We start from the raw sequence: 16,598 nt of genomic DNA on the forward strand, positions 1-16,598 counted from the left end.
GGATGGGTGGAACGCAGAGATGAATTTCACCAGTGTGTGATGATGACTAATGGGACTTTAACTTTATTGATGAAGAATGAGCTCCATCAGTCAGGATCTGGTCAGAAGGTTAGCGTGTTAGTGCTAATGGGTGTGGAAAGAGGAGAACCAACTCACCAAATAATACAAAAATAATTTTAAAGCCTGATAATTATTCTTTAGTAACCATAGAAATGTCACATGTGTTTCATTCTCCAAGCTGACGGCTGTGACTGTATTTATACTCTTTCCACATCCCATTCCTCCTATCATAAGCATCATTAAGCTCAACCACCCCCTTAAACTGGGCAGCCCCGGTCCAAACTGGTTTCCTTTGTGCATCCGTGATGTTGAAACTAGTCTCCTCCACCCTTCTTCCAAAACCTCCTGATGACTCATGACCTTCTAACTTACATGACTAACCATCTGTTCCACCTGTGATGACATCTAAAGAGATGAAGGCCAGAATGTCTGAGTGCTGCAGCTCGTTCTCATTAGTTCTCTTTAGAAACTGTGGCGGTAAACGTTAAATGATAATAATTAAAAACATTTAGACAATTTTCACTTATCAGACATGAGAATGCTGTGGGACATTTTGACGTGTCTATTCTTTGAGACCGCTGGTTGTTTCCCACATTTGGCATCTTGATGCTGCAGGTGAAACAAGCCCCAGGCTAACAGAAGATGTGGGGAAGATTGTAGGCAGGCTCAGCCTCTTAGAGGTGTTATCACTATGACCTTAGTCCCGAAACACACACTGCTGTTGTCACTTTCACGCTCACTTTTGATAAGAAATGTGTCTCAACACGAATGTGTGAATGATTGTAAATCTCATCAGCCTAAACATCAAAGATGATCTTAAACTAGAAATTCAAATGAACTGAAAGATCGTCTTTTCTAAAATGATTAAAAGAGGATGAGTGTTATAGAGATATAGTGTGATAGAGGTGGTCAGGTGCTGCTGAGATCATCCTAAATGGATCCTCCTGGGCTATGAGTGTGATAGGAGCTGAGAGGGGTCGCTGGTGCTCTGTGGAAATGTGTTTTACTTTGTTTCAAAGGAGCCCTGATGTGAACGAGTCAGGGTTCCCCAGCAGGTCATTATGTCACCCCTAGCTTTCCCGTCAGTGGTCATAATGCTATGGCTGATTGCTGTAGTTTTCAACCCTCTGCATGAACATCACACCCACAGAGTTGTTTTTTTAGGAGGTTGAAACTGATTAACTGAAGCCGTCTGATCCACAACACTGAGGAGATGAGATCATCGCTGTGGTGGTGAAAGAGAGAGAGAAGCAGGACGAGTAACTACGGGGGGTGTTCTGTTGACCCATCTATCTCAGGCGGCCTCTTTCTTCTGCATCATTTCTTCTTCTGTGATGTTTCCTGCTGCCTCCTGTGCTCCTGCCATAATTATTACTCTCTCTGCGGGGCTCTGTCAGCTGAGCAAAAACCTATCCCATGCTGTTTTGAACACTCGCTGAAAAAATGCTTTTGTTTTTCTTGGGGAGAAGATTAACAACTCTATGTAGAAATTATTCTATCACAGATTTTACTTGTTTGTTTCCGTTCTGTAGTTTTGTGTCATATACAGCAAATATAGCTCTGTAAGTCTGGTTCTGGCTCCACTGGATCTTTCCTCCTGTTAAAAGGGAGTGTTCCTTCCCACTGTCACCCTGTGCTTTCTCAGTATATGCTGAAGGGAAGATCCAATAAAATCTGCCGATTTCCTTAAAGACAAGCAACTTTTTATTGATCAACATTTTATAATCTACCAAATCTGATTGGAACACAGCTGAATTGTAACTGGATTTGAATCTAAACCTGTTCTTATATAAAGTGGATCGGCTGCTTACCAAAACAACTTTGAAATGAAATGAAATTACAATTGAATTATTTTTTTAAAGGTCATTTTTATGGAAATGCGTTTTTGTATTTTTTCCCATTTTCCAATTTGTCTCATATTGTTTCTTTTAATATTTGATGATTTATTTATATATTTGTGTTGTTTTTCTCCATGTAAATGTCATGATGGTAATATTTTTTTCTAGCTAAGTTATAAATGATAGCTTTGGTCTAAGTCTAATAAAGTGGAACTGTGCTAGAAAGAATAAAACTTAAAATCATTTAGAAAAAAAAGATTTGGCCATTAGGGTCAAAAATCCTCCAGCAAAATGACAAGCACATCAGATTACCTTTCATTACTGGCAACATGCAACGAGGTAACTGTGTGAATCTTTAAAGGGATGTTTGGGCTTGCTTTTAGCACCCCCTAGTGTCTGTGAAGTGTAACTTATCTCCTCGCTGTGAGTTTGTCTTTTAACACGTTAATCTAACAGCTGAAATGTCTCCCCAGCCTTCATTAGTGTCTACAGGAGTGATTCATCACTAAATTAAACAAATAACCTTTTTTAAGATGTAAAACATGCAGGAAAGGTGCTGAAAGCAGCCTGCAGCACCAAGCAGGCTCCACTTGTCTCTCTCCAAGTCCAACAGGAGGGAGCCGCCACTCTGAAGTTGCAAGTGCAATAATCTAGCCACAGGGGCGGTGGGGGTGTGAGTGACTATTCGTTATCCATGTGAAGAGTTATTTTAGCAAAGAAATTATTAAAAATATGAAAAAGCTGCATAGTATACCCTTAAAGAACGAGTTTCAGAATAAAACTATTTCTCATCAGCACTCCGTTTTTGTTGCCGTTTTTCTGTTAAACATTGGATGTTTGACTGAGGGGATCGTTTATTTTTTTTTTCCATTTTGAAATATGCTTATTTTAAACTGGAAATTTGAAGATATGAGAACACATTTGACTGACCTTTTCCATTAAATCTGTTTAAATGGTTGCCAGTGATGATGATGAAGGGAGTGACTGAACTGAGTCAGAAATAAAATGGTGACCTGTCACTGCAGACTGCAGTCGGATGAGTCATTTCAAAACATAATTGGATTTTCTGTTTCAAATGGAAAATAGTGTTATCAAGATGGTCATTCATTTAGGCATGAAAAACAAAATAGAGCTCCGGGCCGAGGAGAGTCACTAAGGCTGCAATAAGCATGGTTCCTTCTGTCCAAACCATCACAGGGTTCTCTCGGTTTCAGGATAAACCCTGTCTTGTTCCCAGTTTCAGGTCGTCTGTCCCTCTGTCTGAAACATGCTAGTCACATTACTCCAAACAGATCCCAGACTCTTCCTGGGCGTAAAGCTGCTCTTGCTCTCAGAATGAAAATAAGCAAGAAAAAAAAGAATTAAAATCAGTTTGTAGAGATCTGGGTATGGTGATTCAATCTCCAACTTAGTTAAGGAATATTTCATTTGAGTTTGGTACTGAATTGTTATAAAAAACCTTTACAGTTTCCTCGTGGATCAGTAATTTCAGCTCCGAATCTCCGAGCTTTAGAGAAACACGCTTCCGTGGATGTTCTGTGCCGAGTCTGTTTGAACTTCCCTTAAATCAAAGCTGCAGTTCAGCATTGGTGCTTGAAGAACATTTCTTCTAAAATCCAGTTGACATTTGTAAATAGTGTCATAGACGGCTCAAGGAAACACCTGGCAGCCGAGCGCCGCCGTCACAAGGTCAGATGAGGACAGATGCATTTTTAGTTGAAAGATCGTCGCTGTTGTAACGGAATGAAATTACTGTTTTCCACCTAAAAGTCATTTCTCTCCTCTCCTCAGCAAGAACTAATCTGCATGAGACATTGTTCAAGGTCTCACGCATTTGCTTCTAAACTGTTTTCCTTTCCAGTCCAAGAGAAGAATGAAGACAAAGGACTCTCTCTTTTTAATGAATCAAATAACTCTATTTTAATAAGCTAATAAAACAAAGTGTTAGTCAATAATAAAATGTGAACCAATCTGTGAAATGAAAATATTAATTACTTGATATTATAATCCTATAGAATGTAATAATATAACTTTAAATGTTTCCACTAGAGACTGATCACACGTAAGGTTAAGCCACACATGACACATTGCTTTTACTGATCCAATCAGAATCTTCCAGATCTGATGCAGGCGTGGTTTTGGTGGTGTTTGGTAAATCTGTCATCTTTTAATTCGACCATAAATCAAAACATCCTAATTATAAAACTATGCTCACGTCATCTTTAACGCCAGTTCAAAGCGTTCTAGAGAAGTGTCGGAGTGGCCAATCCGTAACTTTCCTCTTCAGCCAAAAGAACCAATGACAAGCTGGATAAAATCTGTTGCTGTTCCAACTGCTGCAACGGTTCCTTTCAGAATAAAAGCTGAACCATCACGACCCCTATTTGGGTCTTGCTAGATGCCAATAAACCGTCGTGACCTGGAAGTATCTCAAGACTGGACTGGTCGGCGGCCGCGGCTGTTCTACAGGCTTCGGCTCCAGAAAGGTCCAAGCTGGACCTCTACACCTCCTGATCTAGACGGGGACTTCCGCCAAGGGTACGTAGACTGACAGAATGGCGTCTCAGTGTGTGTTATAAATCTCCAAATCAAAGCTTAGAGCGAAGACATCACCTTCACTCCCATCAGAACTAATCGTTTCTCCGGATTAGCTGGTTCTGAACAACATTCCACACTACACCATTCTCCGTCTCACTTCACCTTAGTTACACCATACATTTAGTGTTAAAGTTAGTCTAGTTTTAATTTGTTTAGTAATAAATCTTTAAACTTTATAAACTTGACTCTCTTTCGTTTGTCTCTGAGTTAATACGAAGTTGTTACATAATCCCTGCAATAAAAAGTTCCAATCTTCTGGTTTAAAGGACCCAAAGATCCATAAGATTGATTTCATATTTATTATGTATTTATTATTATGGAATCTCATGTCTTATGGTTCATTAAATGACACTGTGATTATATGAAACTTAGCTTTTTATGTTCTTTTTAAATAAATCTACTCATTCTGTGGTTTTAGCTTTCAAAGGTTAAACCTTCAACAGTTATCCTTCTACCAGCAGAAAGCTCTTTCAACAACCTCAGGTAGAAGCAACAGAGGCTGGCGACTGATCCAATAAAGTGTCAAGATAATAGTTAGTTCATGTGGGCCTTAATCAGAGTTGATTACTGCCTTCTTCAAACATCTCTATCTCAAAATAAATCATAATCATTAAAGCAAATATGATCTAAATCATTGCTGTAAATAACATGGGTTTTTTCCATAGAACTCTAAAGGTCTTAGAAGCAGAAATTATCTGTAAATATTAGTCGATTTTAAATATTCCTGCATTTCCACGTTTTGCTTAACAGACCTCAGCAATAAACTAAAGCAAAATATTTCACCAAAACCACCAGGAAGTGTTTTAGATCAGAGTGGTTTTACAGCGATAGCAGTCCACATGGTTCCAGTTGGACTAGCCAGTCGCTCGTCAGAATGGCCGGAACTGATCTTTGTTCCGCTAAACAACAGGGAAGGTACTATGTGTTCATAACTGTTCTACAGAAACATCATCCCTAAGATCTGACCTTTTAACCCCCATTACGGTTTCCCACAAGCATTGAACCGATGAGGACCCATATTGTACCATTCCTGGTACTAAATGATAAATGGCTGTATTTGATATAGCGCCTTCTAGAGTCCTGGAACCCCCCAAGACACTTTACAACACAGTCAGTCATTTAGATTATTTTCATACAAATGTTTTTTGTTTTCTAAAAAAAAAGTGTTTGTCTAACATATTAAACGGACTGTGTTAATATAGCACTTTCTGGGGTTCTGCAACCCCCCAAAGCACTTTACAACAAACCATTCATTCACCCATTCACACAATGGTGGGGATGAGCTACGATGTAGCCACAGCTGCCCTGGGGCGCACCGACAGAGGAGAGGCTGCTAAACACTGGCACCACCGGTTCCTCCAACAACCGCTGCAGGCAAACCTGGAGAAGTGCCTTGCCCAATAATTCAATGACAACAACAGATGGGACTCAAACCTGCAACCCTCCAGTTACAAGGTGGGCTCTTAAGCCCTCTGCCACCTCCTCTGCCCTAAAAAGCAGAACTCCTGATTAAAATGTGCAGATGAAGAATATTTTCAGCATGGCATGGGATTTTCACCACCTGATTCTTTCAGCTGAACTTTATTCACTTTACTCTCACTTTTTATCTCCGTGTCCAAAAGTCTTTTCACGAACAACGTCTCTGTCCCTTCACGAACAACAGAAGCGTGCATGCTTTTCTTTGTAGAACTGTCATGTGTAAATGTAGGTGTTATTAAAAGTCTGTTGGGTCGATGACTCAGAGGTGTTTCGATGCCTTTTGCTCTCTCTAAGAAAGTAGCCTGTGGTCATTTCAGGAGGACTTGAGGAAGAAATCTTTGATGTTTACACTCCAGGCTGTGTATGCTTGAAAATGACACGACTCTGTTACTGAGAGGACAACACAGATTCTGAGACTCGTAAAAAAGGCCCAGTGGGATTTCAAACCTAAATCTGATTCTTGAACATACATAAAATCATGTCATGTTAGCACCCCTGACACAATTCTCCATAACAGAAGTGATTGGTGTGAAGTAACAACTCCACAAGGAGTCAGCAACACCCTGGTCAATTATCACCAGCTGTCTGCTGTGAGAAGTGTGACTGTTAGACCAGCCATAAAACACGCTGTGGCACGGACGAAGCAGCGGGCCAGGGCAAATGCATCCCACAGAGTCTACCTACAGACGCTTGGTGACGCTGGTCCTAGAGATCGCTGATGAAACGGAGGAATTTCCTCAGTTCGATTCATCTCCATCATCTGCAGGTTACCTGTTGATTAAACACTCTAAGGCGACTGCTTCTATTTGTAAAAGAGATGAATTAAAGTCCTCCATCAAAGTGTGATCAATGCCAAGGAGCCTCTGGCTCCACTGGGCACGAACGCATAATGAAGCCATCATTCAGCTTTACTGCTCAGTGACTGAATGACAGACACCGAAAAGAACACAGTAAAGAATTTTATATGCCACTTTTGAGAAATTAACCTTAAATTGAATAATTGTTATTGCAATTCTTTTCCAAAAATAATGACTTCATATCCTGCTGTTCTTTTGTTATTTTTAATGTTCTCTTACCCAGACAGGGAGAACAATTAATGTCTGTACAGGTTATTTAAACATCAGTTTTGTGGTTTACACAGCTGTAATTCACCAGCTTGCATAAAAGCTACTTCTGCTGTTTCTTACCAGCGCTTTGTGATTTATATCTGTGAAAAGCGCTGTATAAATAAACTTTACTTACTTACTTAAAGCTAAAATCCTGAAAAAATGTAATGCACCACAAGTCCCTCTACCTGCTTCCATCACAGCTGGAACCACTTCCTCATTTGTGAACATACATCAGTTCTGCAAACCCATACGCATGCTCCGTGATTGTCTAACGCTGTTGGCTAACAATGAGTGGCGCAAAATTCAAATTGCATTGGGTTCTATGGGAGGAGCTTAGATAAACGGTGCCCAGGGCAGTTGTGGCTACAATGTAGTCCATCGCCACTGGCGTGTGAATGTGTGTGTGCATGGGTGAATGACTGGTTGTATTGTTAAGTGTCTTGGGGGGGGGGGTTATACAAGCTATATCAACTACAGGTGATTTACCATAAGCTTCAAAAACATATCACAACTACAAAGGAAAGAATAATTTGAATTTGTAGAAGTAACATATTACATTACATTTACTTTTTTACTCACAAAATTATTCTATTCATTTTTTATGGAGGGGGTGGGGCTTAATAATTAATCAGCCGCTAGGGGGCCCCTTGTTTCCTTTCATCTCTAACTTTTGCATTTCGTGTTTAGATTTTGTGTTTGCAAACATTGAAAACTGAGAGAAAAACAATCAGCCACTGGGCTAAAATGGATGGCAACTAGCTGAACCTCTAGAACAGTGATAATCTATGTGAATTCAGTTAAAATTAGAAAGAATTGCTGCATATGATACTTTGCCAGAAGTTTAAGTCATGGTCACATGAGCCATTTGACGTAATTGCAAGAAAATAAATGTGGCTGACGTGCCAATTCTAGTCACATTTGAGTGCCAAAGTATCTAAAATATGCCTTTGCCTTTTATCCTCATTTTATGGGCTTTTTGCTCACCAACCCCTCTCAGAATCAGTCAGCATTTCTCGCACTTTTCTCATTTATGGAAACTAAATAGAAAAAACTTAAACCCAGTCACACAAGGCAATGCTGCGAACATTTTAAAAGGAAAGTTGTCTCATGAATATTTAACTGTTGAACTCAGTTATAACTGAGAAAACAATGGAAGTTAAAGAAAAGTTAAACTGATTAAAAGAAGGACCTCTGCAGTCTAAAGACGTAGCCAATTTTAGATTAGCTATAATGTAGGAAATGGAGGCAGATCACTTAGATCCTTTGTCCTTCATCAAACCAACTTTCTTTCAGAGGGTTGTGCAAAACACCTTTCCTAAATTAGTCTCACTATAGGTTTGGTCCCAGAAACGTAAGTCTCCAGTGCTCTCTCACAGCTGTGTCCTTGCAAAGATTTCCTGCAGCTTATAAAAAAATTTAATGGTAAATTAAATTAAAAGCAGTAGTGCTCTCTATTAGGCAGTGACCATTGAAACCAGTGTCACATCCCTTCTCTATGTCAGGGCAACAAGTGCTTTACAGCTTTGAAATGTTGGAAATCTTACAAATAGGGGGATGTCAATGCTGATACCAGAGGTGGGTATTGGCCCGTATCCATAGTTGTGTACTTATACTTGTAAACATGTAAAAGTAATCCAATATCACAGAAGCATTACCACTTTTCGTAGTGTAGAGCTCAGTTTACAGTTGAAAGGCAGAAGGAGACAACAGCAACTGAAGTCTGAAGCAAACAAGGAAAAGAGGGCATATGTCTAAGAACTAGTTGATCAGATATTTCTGCCATGTGTGGTGTGTTCAGAGTGCCTTTGCCGGCTTGTAAAGCCCAGTTCTCAAAGCAGGATGATCATACCAGTTTTTCCTTCAGTCCTCCCCTTCAGACAATCCTAAAACTACACTAAAAACTTTAGAACATTGTATCTATTCCTTTAAAGAAGTCCATCACTGAGAAACCATTTCTTATTTATTATTTTTGAAAATGAGTTTAATATGCAAGCTGATTATGAAAATAGTCTCCTACACATATCTTCGACTTTAGCTTCTGATAGAAAACAGATGGTAAAACTCTACGATATGAAAAGCCTGACAGATCTAACATTCATGGACTCGTCCATCTTGACTCACGTCGGGAAAGCTGTTGTTTGTTTAGCATCCAGGAAACTAATATCTCGAGTAACAAAAGCTAACTGTTAGCATTAGCCACTCCACCACAAAGCAGAAATCCTTCAGACTTGTGTTGTTTGTGGAGATAAAACATCAATGTTGCAGAGCAGAGTCCGTGGTGGAGGTACGTTGCCGTTAGCCAATCCAAGGTGAGATGTATAAATTTCAGGAAAACAAGACTCAAAATCCTGTCACCTGAAGTTACTTTCTCCTCAAAACTAGTTCTGAGAACCGGTTCCCACTGTTTCAAATCATAAGAATCACTTGCCATTTTTGCAAACGCCTCCCCTATAAATTCCAGTTGGCGTGACTGACGTCACCATGCATGTTGCATGACTTACACATTTACTCAGCAGGAATAATGGCCCCTACACAGCATAAATGCTCCAAAGTTTGGTTATACTTTATGAGAAATGATGACAACAGGGCAACTTGCAAAACTTACAAATTAGATATGACATCAAGGAGAGGAAACCTTATGAATATGCAAAAGCATTTGTCGACAAAATATGCAATAACTTATAGTAAATAACGTGTTTTTGACCCGTTCCAGACTAGTGAATTTCAATGCAGCTGCAGTGGTGTTTTCACGTCCTCTCCTGTTAATACTGCAAGTAACTAATCAACTAACCCTAACCCTATTATGTCATTTACCTTATACACACCTCCACACTAGCAGACTCTAGTGACAAAAGGTCTGACATGTAATGAGATTTTGCCCATTTAGCAAAAGCTACAGCAACACTACACCATACAAGAAGATGACTCTGCCTTCACAAAGAGCATAAAACAGAACATTTTGAAGAATCTTTTCAACCGATACCAGGTACAATTCATTTTTTTATAACTAAATTAATTAACTGACCATGTGCAATTAATCTTTTGCCACCTATTGAACTACTCGAGGACTGATAAGGAATTGGATTGATAGACAGAATCGACAGTGGCATTGATATTGACAAAACATATTAATTACCACCCCTGGTTGAATGTGATGTGTAGCCAATAAGAAGGTGATCAGAAATAGACGGATGCACACTGGCTCTTCCTTGTCTGCCGTGTTTGTTTACGGTGAAGACACGTTTTAGTTATTATTAGAAGATGTTATGCAGGATTTCTTGTCTGACCTGGGAAGGTTCATGACAGAAGTCGGTTTGTTTGGTGTACTGTCGATGCACAGATGAAAGTTATTTTTTGTTAAAAAGAAAATAAAACAAAATGTTTGACTTTTTCTTCTATGCCAAACCACGGCTTATGTCAGTGGCATCTATTAGTATTAATGTGAAATACTGAAGTTAACCAGAAGTTAAAATCTACATTTACCTCATTACCATTTACTTTGATTTTATTACCATTTTGGAAGTTAAACAAGAAAGATTTAAGACTAAAAATAGAAATATTTCCTGGCGTCTACAACAGACACCCCTCTGGCCTCTTATTATTGTACATCTGTGGGAGAAAATATGTTTCCTTCCAGCTAATCCACCTGAATCCAAACTTCAGCTTTCACACTGCCACCTGCCCCAAATACATATGAATAAGGACTCAGACTCCACAAAGGCAGCTTTGGCATGCATCAAAAGTTCTTAATAAGATACTTTACCTGCCAGGCACCCCATAAGTGACTGCAGCAGCAGCAGTTTCCATAGCAACATCATCTTCAATTTTGAAGGGTCAAAATAGTTTCACATCCAATCACAATCCGGTGGAACCCGATTTGCACCTCTGTCCTTCGCAGATCTGGTAAAAAGGAAAGAGAACAAGAAATAATTGGCAACAACTTCGGAAATCCGATTTCTTGGTGGTGATCTCACATAGTGTGGCACAAGAGCACAACAGCAGAAATGTTATCTTTATTTTTCCTAAATATAATCTGCTTTTCTAGCCAAGAGAAACCTGAACTGAAGCCACAATTTCAAGTTTTCACTCAAATCTCAAAATAAACTTCTGGCCTAACTTTGCTTGAATCTGCACCAGAGAGAGAACACTTCTTTTCAGTGTTGGCTGAGAAACACTGGGACACGGACACAACTTGCAGAATATATATTAACATATTTTCTGCACCACCAGGGACAGCTGCTTCAAAAACCCCTGGAAAGCAAGACACACCCAGAAGTTCTCAGCCTTGTTCCTGCACGAAGCTTTCAATCTTTCATGCTCATAAAAGTAAAGAACCAAAAGCTGAAACACAGAAAACACTGGAGGATTTGGAAAAACGTGCGTCTCAGTTTCCCTGAACACATAGAAGAGCTAAATCTCTGGAGAAAGAACTAAAATGTAAAGTAGTGACAGGAAGGTAAATAATGGTTTCTCAGGCTTCGGGAAGGAAAACAGATTAAAGGTACAAACGAGGAAACAATGAGTCAAATCTTTCTAAAACAACAAGCAGGTAAAAGTGTAAATTTTTACACCAAACAGGTGTCCAACGGGTCTTTTATTAATCATGTTTTTGCTTTTATTAAGTGTCCTGATAAATAGGACATTTTTCCACTTTCAAACAATGTGCTAGTAAAGACCTCTTATGATGAATTATATAAATGGAAACCGTGTGCCCTCGCCCGGACGTGGGTCACCGGGCCCCCCACCTCTGGAGCCAGGCTTGGAGGTGGGGCACGCTGGTGAGCATCTGGTGGCTAGGCTTTCACACATGGAGCCCAGCTGGGCAGAGCCTGAAGAGTAAACGTGGGCCCCCCTTCCCATGGGCTCACCACTCATGGGAGGGGCCAAAGGGGTCAGGTGCAGTGTGTGATAGGGGTTGGATGAACTTGTTGACTAGTCAACTTCACTGCTCTGTAGTGACTTTTTATGCCTTTCATCGACTAGTCGCTGTCACGTGATAATGACCAACAAGATGCAGTCCTCGGAAAAGACAGCAGGTGCTGAGCCCCCTGCGCGTCGGGAGGCAACGCGCTGTGCCAGAACGCCGGTACTGACACCCGCCGTAAAACGGACATTTAACCAAATTGTGACCTTTACCCTCGTGCAATTTAACCTTCCCCTCACTCCCATCCTTGCCTTAACCAGCGTGTGCATGCAAAGCTCTGATTGTTGACGCGCTCCAGACATCTGCGTCCTGAGCACGGTCACAGTAACATCATCAAATCAGGTGTCACCACCTCAAAAACAAAGTTAACACGCGATCATTTCCTTTTATGTTTTCTGTCTTTTATTTGTGCCTGATGCATTTCGCTGCTGTGGAGCGGGGCACATCACCTGTTTTGTCCTCCGGTGACACCTCACCGGTGCGGCCGGCGAGCAGCTCGCGCTCCGCTGTTTTTGCAGTCGGTAGATCTTTTAGAACTGCAGTTCAAAGGTAACTCATAAGGTGAATATATATGAACCTAGGTAGCAGTTTTTCTTTAGGATTGAGAGGATATGCAGGAAGATAATAAACAGACAGGACAGAAAAATAGTCAAATAAAAACAAGTTAGTTTTTGAACCTGGTGGTTGCAACAAATAGACACCATTGAAGGTAATCAGAAGTGAGGAACAGAAAATGAAATAATTATTTTAATGTTTAGAGCAGCAGAATCTCTGAGAGGCTGCAGGCGCGTCAGTGAGTTTGCGGCTGCTGCGCAGGGGGAGGAGGGAGAGGGCTGAAGCGGAGCAGTATAGATGCAGAAACTAACTGGGTTAAAATAAATGTGTTTAACTTTGAACTCCAGCGAACCAACCGACTGGACTTTCTACTGATCGAACCAGTGATGACATGTTTAGCCGCATGCTGTCCTTCAACCTCTGGTTGTCTAGGTGGTGTCCTGAAAACAACGTGGGCTACATTGATAATTGGAAAACTTGTTGGGGAAAACCTGGTCTGATGCGAAGAGACGGCATCCATCCCGCTTTGGATGGAACAGCTCTTCTTTCTAGGAACATGGCCAGTTTTATTAGTCCTTCATGGCAACCCAGGGTTCAGACCAGGAAGTAGAGTCGTAGTTTAACACACCCCTCTGCAGCTTCTGTACTGTTACCCACCCACTACCCCATAGAGACAGTGTCCTGCCCACGGCGAAAATCACACAGATGAAATATCAGGTTTGGTTAAGCAAATCATGGAAATCTCATAAATATTAGAACAAATTCAACTGAGCAGAAAACTAGAAAAATTTTATGTGGGTTATTGAACATTAGGTCTATTTTTTCTAAGACTGTTAGTTAATGACTTGATTTGTGATAATCAGATTTCTTTGCTCTCTCTCACAGAATCCTGGCTGCAGCAAGAGGACTATGTTAGATTAAACAAGTCAGCTCCTTCTAATTATTTAAATCATCATATTGCTCGAAATACAGGGCAAGGAGGAGGAGCAGCAACCATTTTTCTTTCAGACCTATTAATCAGTCCCTTACCAATTAATAGTTAAAATTCTTTTAAACTTCTTATTCTTAGTTTTCCTAATCCAGATTGTAAAACTGTAAAACCACTCTTGCTTGTAGTTTTGTATCGTCCACCAGGCCCTTACTCAGAGTTTTTGGATCAGATCTCTGATTTTTTTATCTGATATGGTGCTAAATACTGATAAGGTCATTATAGTGGGGGATTTTAACATTCATGTGGACATTGAAAATGATAGCCTCAATATAGCCTTTAGTATTATCTAAGACTCAATTGGTTTTACCCAAAGAATACATAGCTCCACCCACTCCTGCCATCATACATTGGACATTGTGCTGACTTGTGGCATAGAGTGAGGAAATAACCATATTTCCACATAATCTAGTCCTCTCAAACCACTTTTTGATAACCTTTGAGTTTTTTATAACTGAATTCTCGAGACATGAAAGTAAATTTCACTATAGTCGGTCTCTATCTGACAACGCTGTTGCATCTGTTCCATCTTTACTATCTTCAGCATCTCAGAGGAACGTAGCAGAGGGCAATATTTTTATTTCTAGCCCTTCACAAATTGATGCTTTCGTTCATAATGTTACTTCCTCTTTACGTGTGGCATTAGATGATGTTGCCCCTTTAAAAAAGAGGGTAATTAGGGACAGGAAGTCGGCTCCCTGGTTTAATTCTCATTTACGAGCTTTAAAACAAAACTCTGGAAAATTGGAGTGAACATGGCGCTCTACGCACCATGAGGAGGCCTACCTATCCTGGAAAAATAGTTTGTGCTTTATAAAAGTAAGCTTAGACAAACTAGAACTGCTTATTTCTCAGCGTTAATTGAGGAGAAAAAGAATAATCCTAAATTTATTTTCAGTACACTTGCCAAACTTACACAGAATCATAGCTCTGAACCACCTATTCCCTTAGCCCTCAGCAGCAATGACATTATGGGATTTTTCACAAGTAAAATTAATTCTATTAGAAACAAAATCTTTAGCATCCTCCCTAATGTGATTTCTTCTTCCTCAGTGAGGCAGCATCAGAGGTAACTATAGAACCTCATCTGTGTTTGAACCATTTTGATCCAGTTAAGCTTTCAGAGTTATCAAAAATATTAGCTTCATCTAAACCTTCCACTTGCATTTTAGATCCAATCCCAACCAAATTATTTAAAGAAGCAATATAATCAATCTATCCTTAGTAAATGGATATGTACCACAGGATTTTAAGGTTGCTGTAATCAAACCTTCACTTAAGAAGCCTTCTCTGGATCCAGATGACCCAATGAATTATAGCTCATTATCTAACCTTCCATTTTTATCCAAAGTCCTTGAGAAAATAGTGGCCATCCAAGTATGTGAGCATTTAAACACTAATGATCTGTTTGAGGAATTTCAGTCTGGTTTTAGAGAGTATCACAGCACTGAAACTGCATTAGTGAGAGTTACAAATGATATTCTCATGGCCTCAGATAAGAATCTTGTGTCTGTTCTAGTCTTGATAGATCTCAGTGCTGTCTTTGACACAGTTGATCACAATGTTCTTTTAGAAAGACTTGAACATGTTGTAGGGATCAAAGGAACAGCGCTAGGCTGGTTTAAATCCTACCTGTCTGACAGATTTCATTTTGCAAATGTACATGACAAATCTTCTTCATACTCCAGGGTTACTTGTGGAGTACGACAGGGTTCAGTGCTTTTTACTATATATATGCTCCTAATTGGTAAAATCATTAGACAGCATGGGATAAACTTCCACTGTTATGCTGATGATACTCAGTTATATCTATCATTAACCCTGAAGAACCTAATCGGTTAGCTAGATTACAGGCTTGTCTTGAAGACATGAAAAATTGGATGACTCAAAACCTTTTGTTTTTAAACCAAGACAAGACTGAAGTTCTCATCTTTGGACAAGAAATTCAGAAAAGGAAATTGCTTAGTTAATCACCTGACCCGAATGGCATTAAATTAGTCTCTGAGAACAAAGTAAGGAACCTTGGTATTATCTTTGATCAGGACATGTCATTCAAATCCCAGGTTAAGCAGGTTTGTAGGATTTCCTTTTTCCACCTTCGGAATATTGCTAAGATTAGAAGCATACTTTCCAGGAGTGATGTTGAAAAACTAGTTCATGCATTTATTACATCAAGACTGTATTACTGTAATTCATTACTCTCAGGAAGTCCACAGAATGTAGTTAAAAGTCTTCAGCTTGTCCAAAATGCTGCAGCTAGAGATCTGATGAGAATTAAAAAGAGAGATCATATCTCTCCTGTCTTAGCTTCCCTACATTGGCTGCCTGTTAAATTCAGAATAGATTTTAAGATCCTTCTTCTCACATATAAAGCTCTTAATAATCAGGCTCCATCATACATCATTGACCTGATTGTTTCATATGTTCCTAACCGAGCACTTCACTCTCAGGCTACAGGTCTACTGGTGGTTCCCAGAATATCTAAAAACAGGATGGGAGGCAGATCTTTTAGCTATCAGGCTCCTCTCTTGTGGAAACAACTCCCAGCTTTAGCCCATGAGGCAGACACCTTGTCTACTTTTAAGAATAGGCTTAAAACATTTTTATTTGACAGGGCCTATCGTTAAAATTTGATGTTAGCCTAGATCTGGACAAGTGGGGGAGTACAGGGAGGTGGAGTGTACAGTCGATAAAGACGGCTCTCCCTTGCCCTGCCTCCAACATGCCTCCATCTAAAAGGCTAGGTTATCCAAAGTTATCTCTGTAATTATGCTGCTATAGGCTTAGACTGCTGGAGGACACACTGACCACTTTCCACACTGTACTACTTTCTTCTACAATCTGCTCTTTAACTGTATTATTTCCTGCTATTTCAGCTGTTAACTTTAATTTTTCTCTAAGTGTTTTTCTCCCCAGAAGAAGCTACAATGATGTTCTGCTCAGCTGTGGTTGCCTCATGGAGGGGGGCATCGTCTAGCACACTGCTGCTAACCACGAAAACATTATCCCTCTCCTGATAATAACTTTTTACTTTTCTTGACATTGAA

The 16,598-nt window shown here is 39.9% G+C and overlaps 1 protein-coding gene across 2 annotated transcripts in view; it reads right to left on the reverse strand.

Moving 5' to 3' along the window:
* cntn4 (contactin 4) overlaps positions 1-16,598 on the reverse strand; it is a 322,925-nt gene that overhangs the window by 246,602 nt on the left and 59,725 nt on the right. For both annotated transcript variants that reach the window (XM_054748366.2, XM_054748364.2), the window contains exon 2: positions 10,848-10,984. In XM_054748366.2, coding sequence (XP_054604341.2) covers positions 10,848-10,902 — 55 coding nt within the window. In that variant the 5' untranslated portion in view covers positions 10,903-10,984. The remainder of the gene's footprint in view (positions 1-10,847; positions 10,985-16,598) is intronic.

Source organism: Nothobranchius furzeri, chromosome 3 (assembly GCF_043380555.1).
Source record: "Nothobranchius furzeri strain GRZ-AD chromosome 3, NfurGRZ-RIMD1, whole genome shotgun sequence".
Classification (NCBI taxonomy): domain Eukaryota; kingdom Metazoa; phylum Chordata; class Actinopteri; order Cyprinodontiformes; family Nothobranchiidae; genus Nothobranchius; species Nothobranchius furzeri.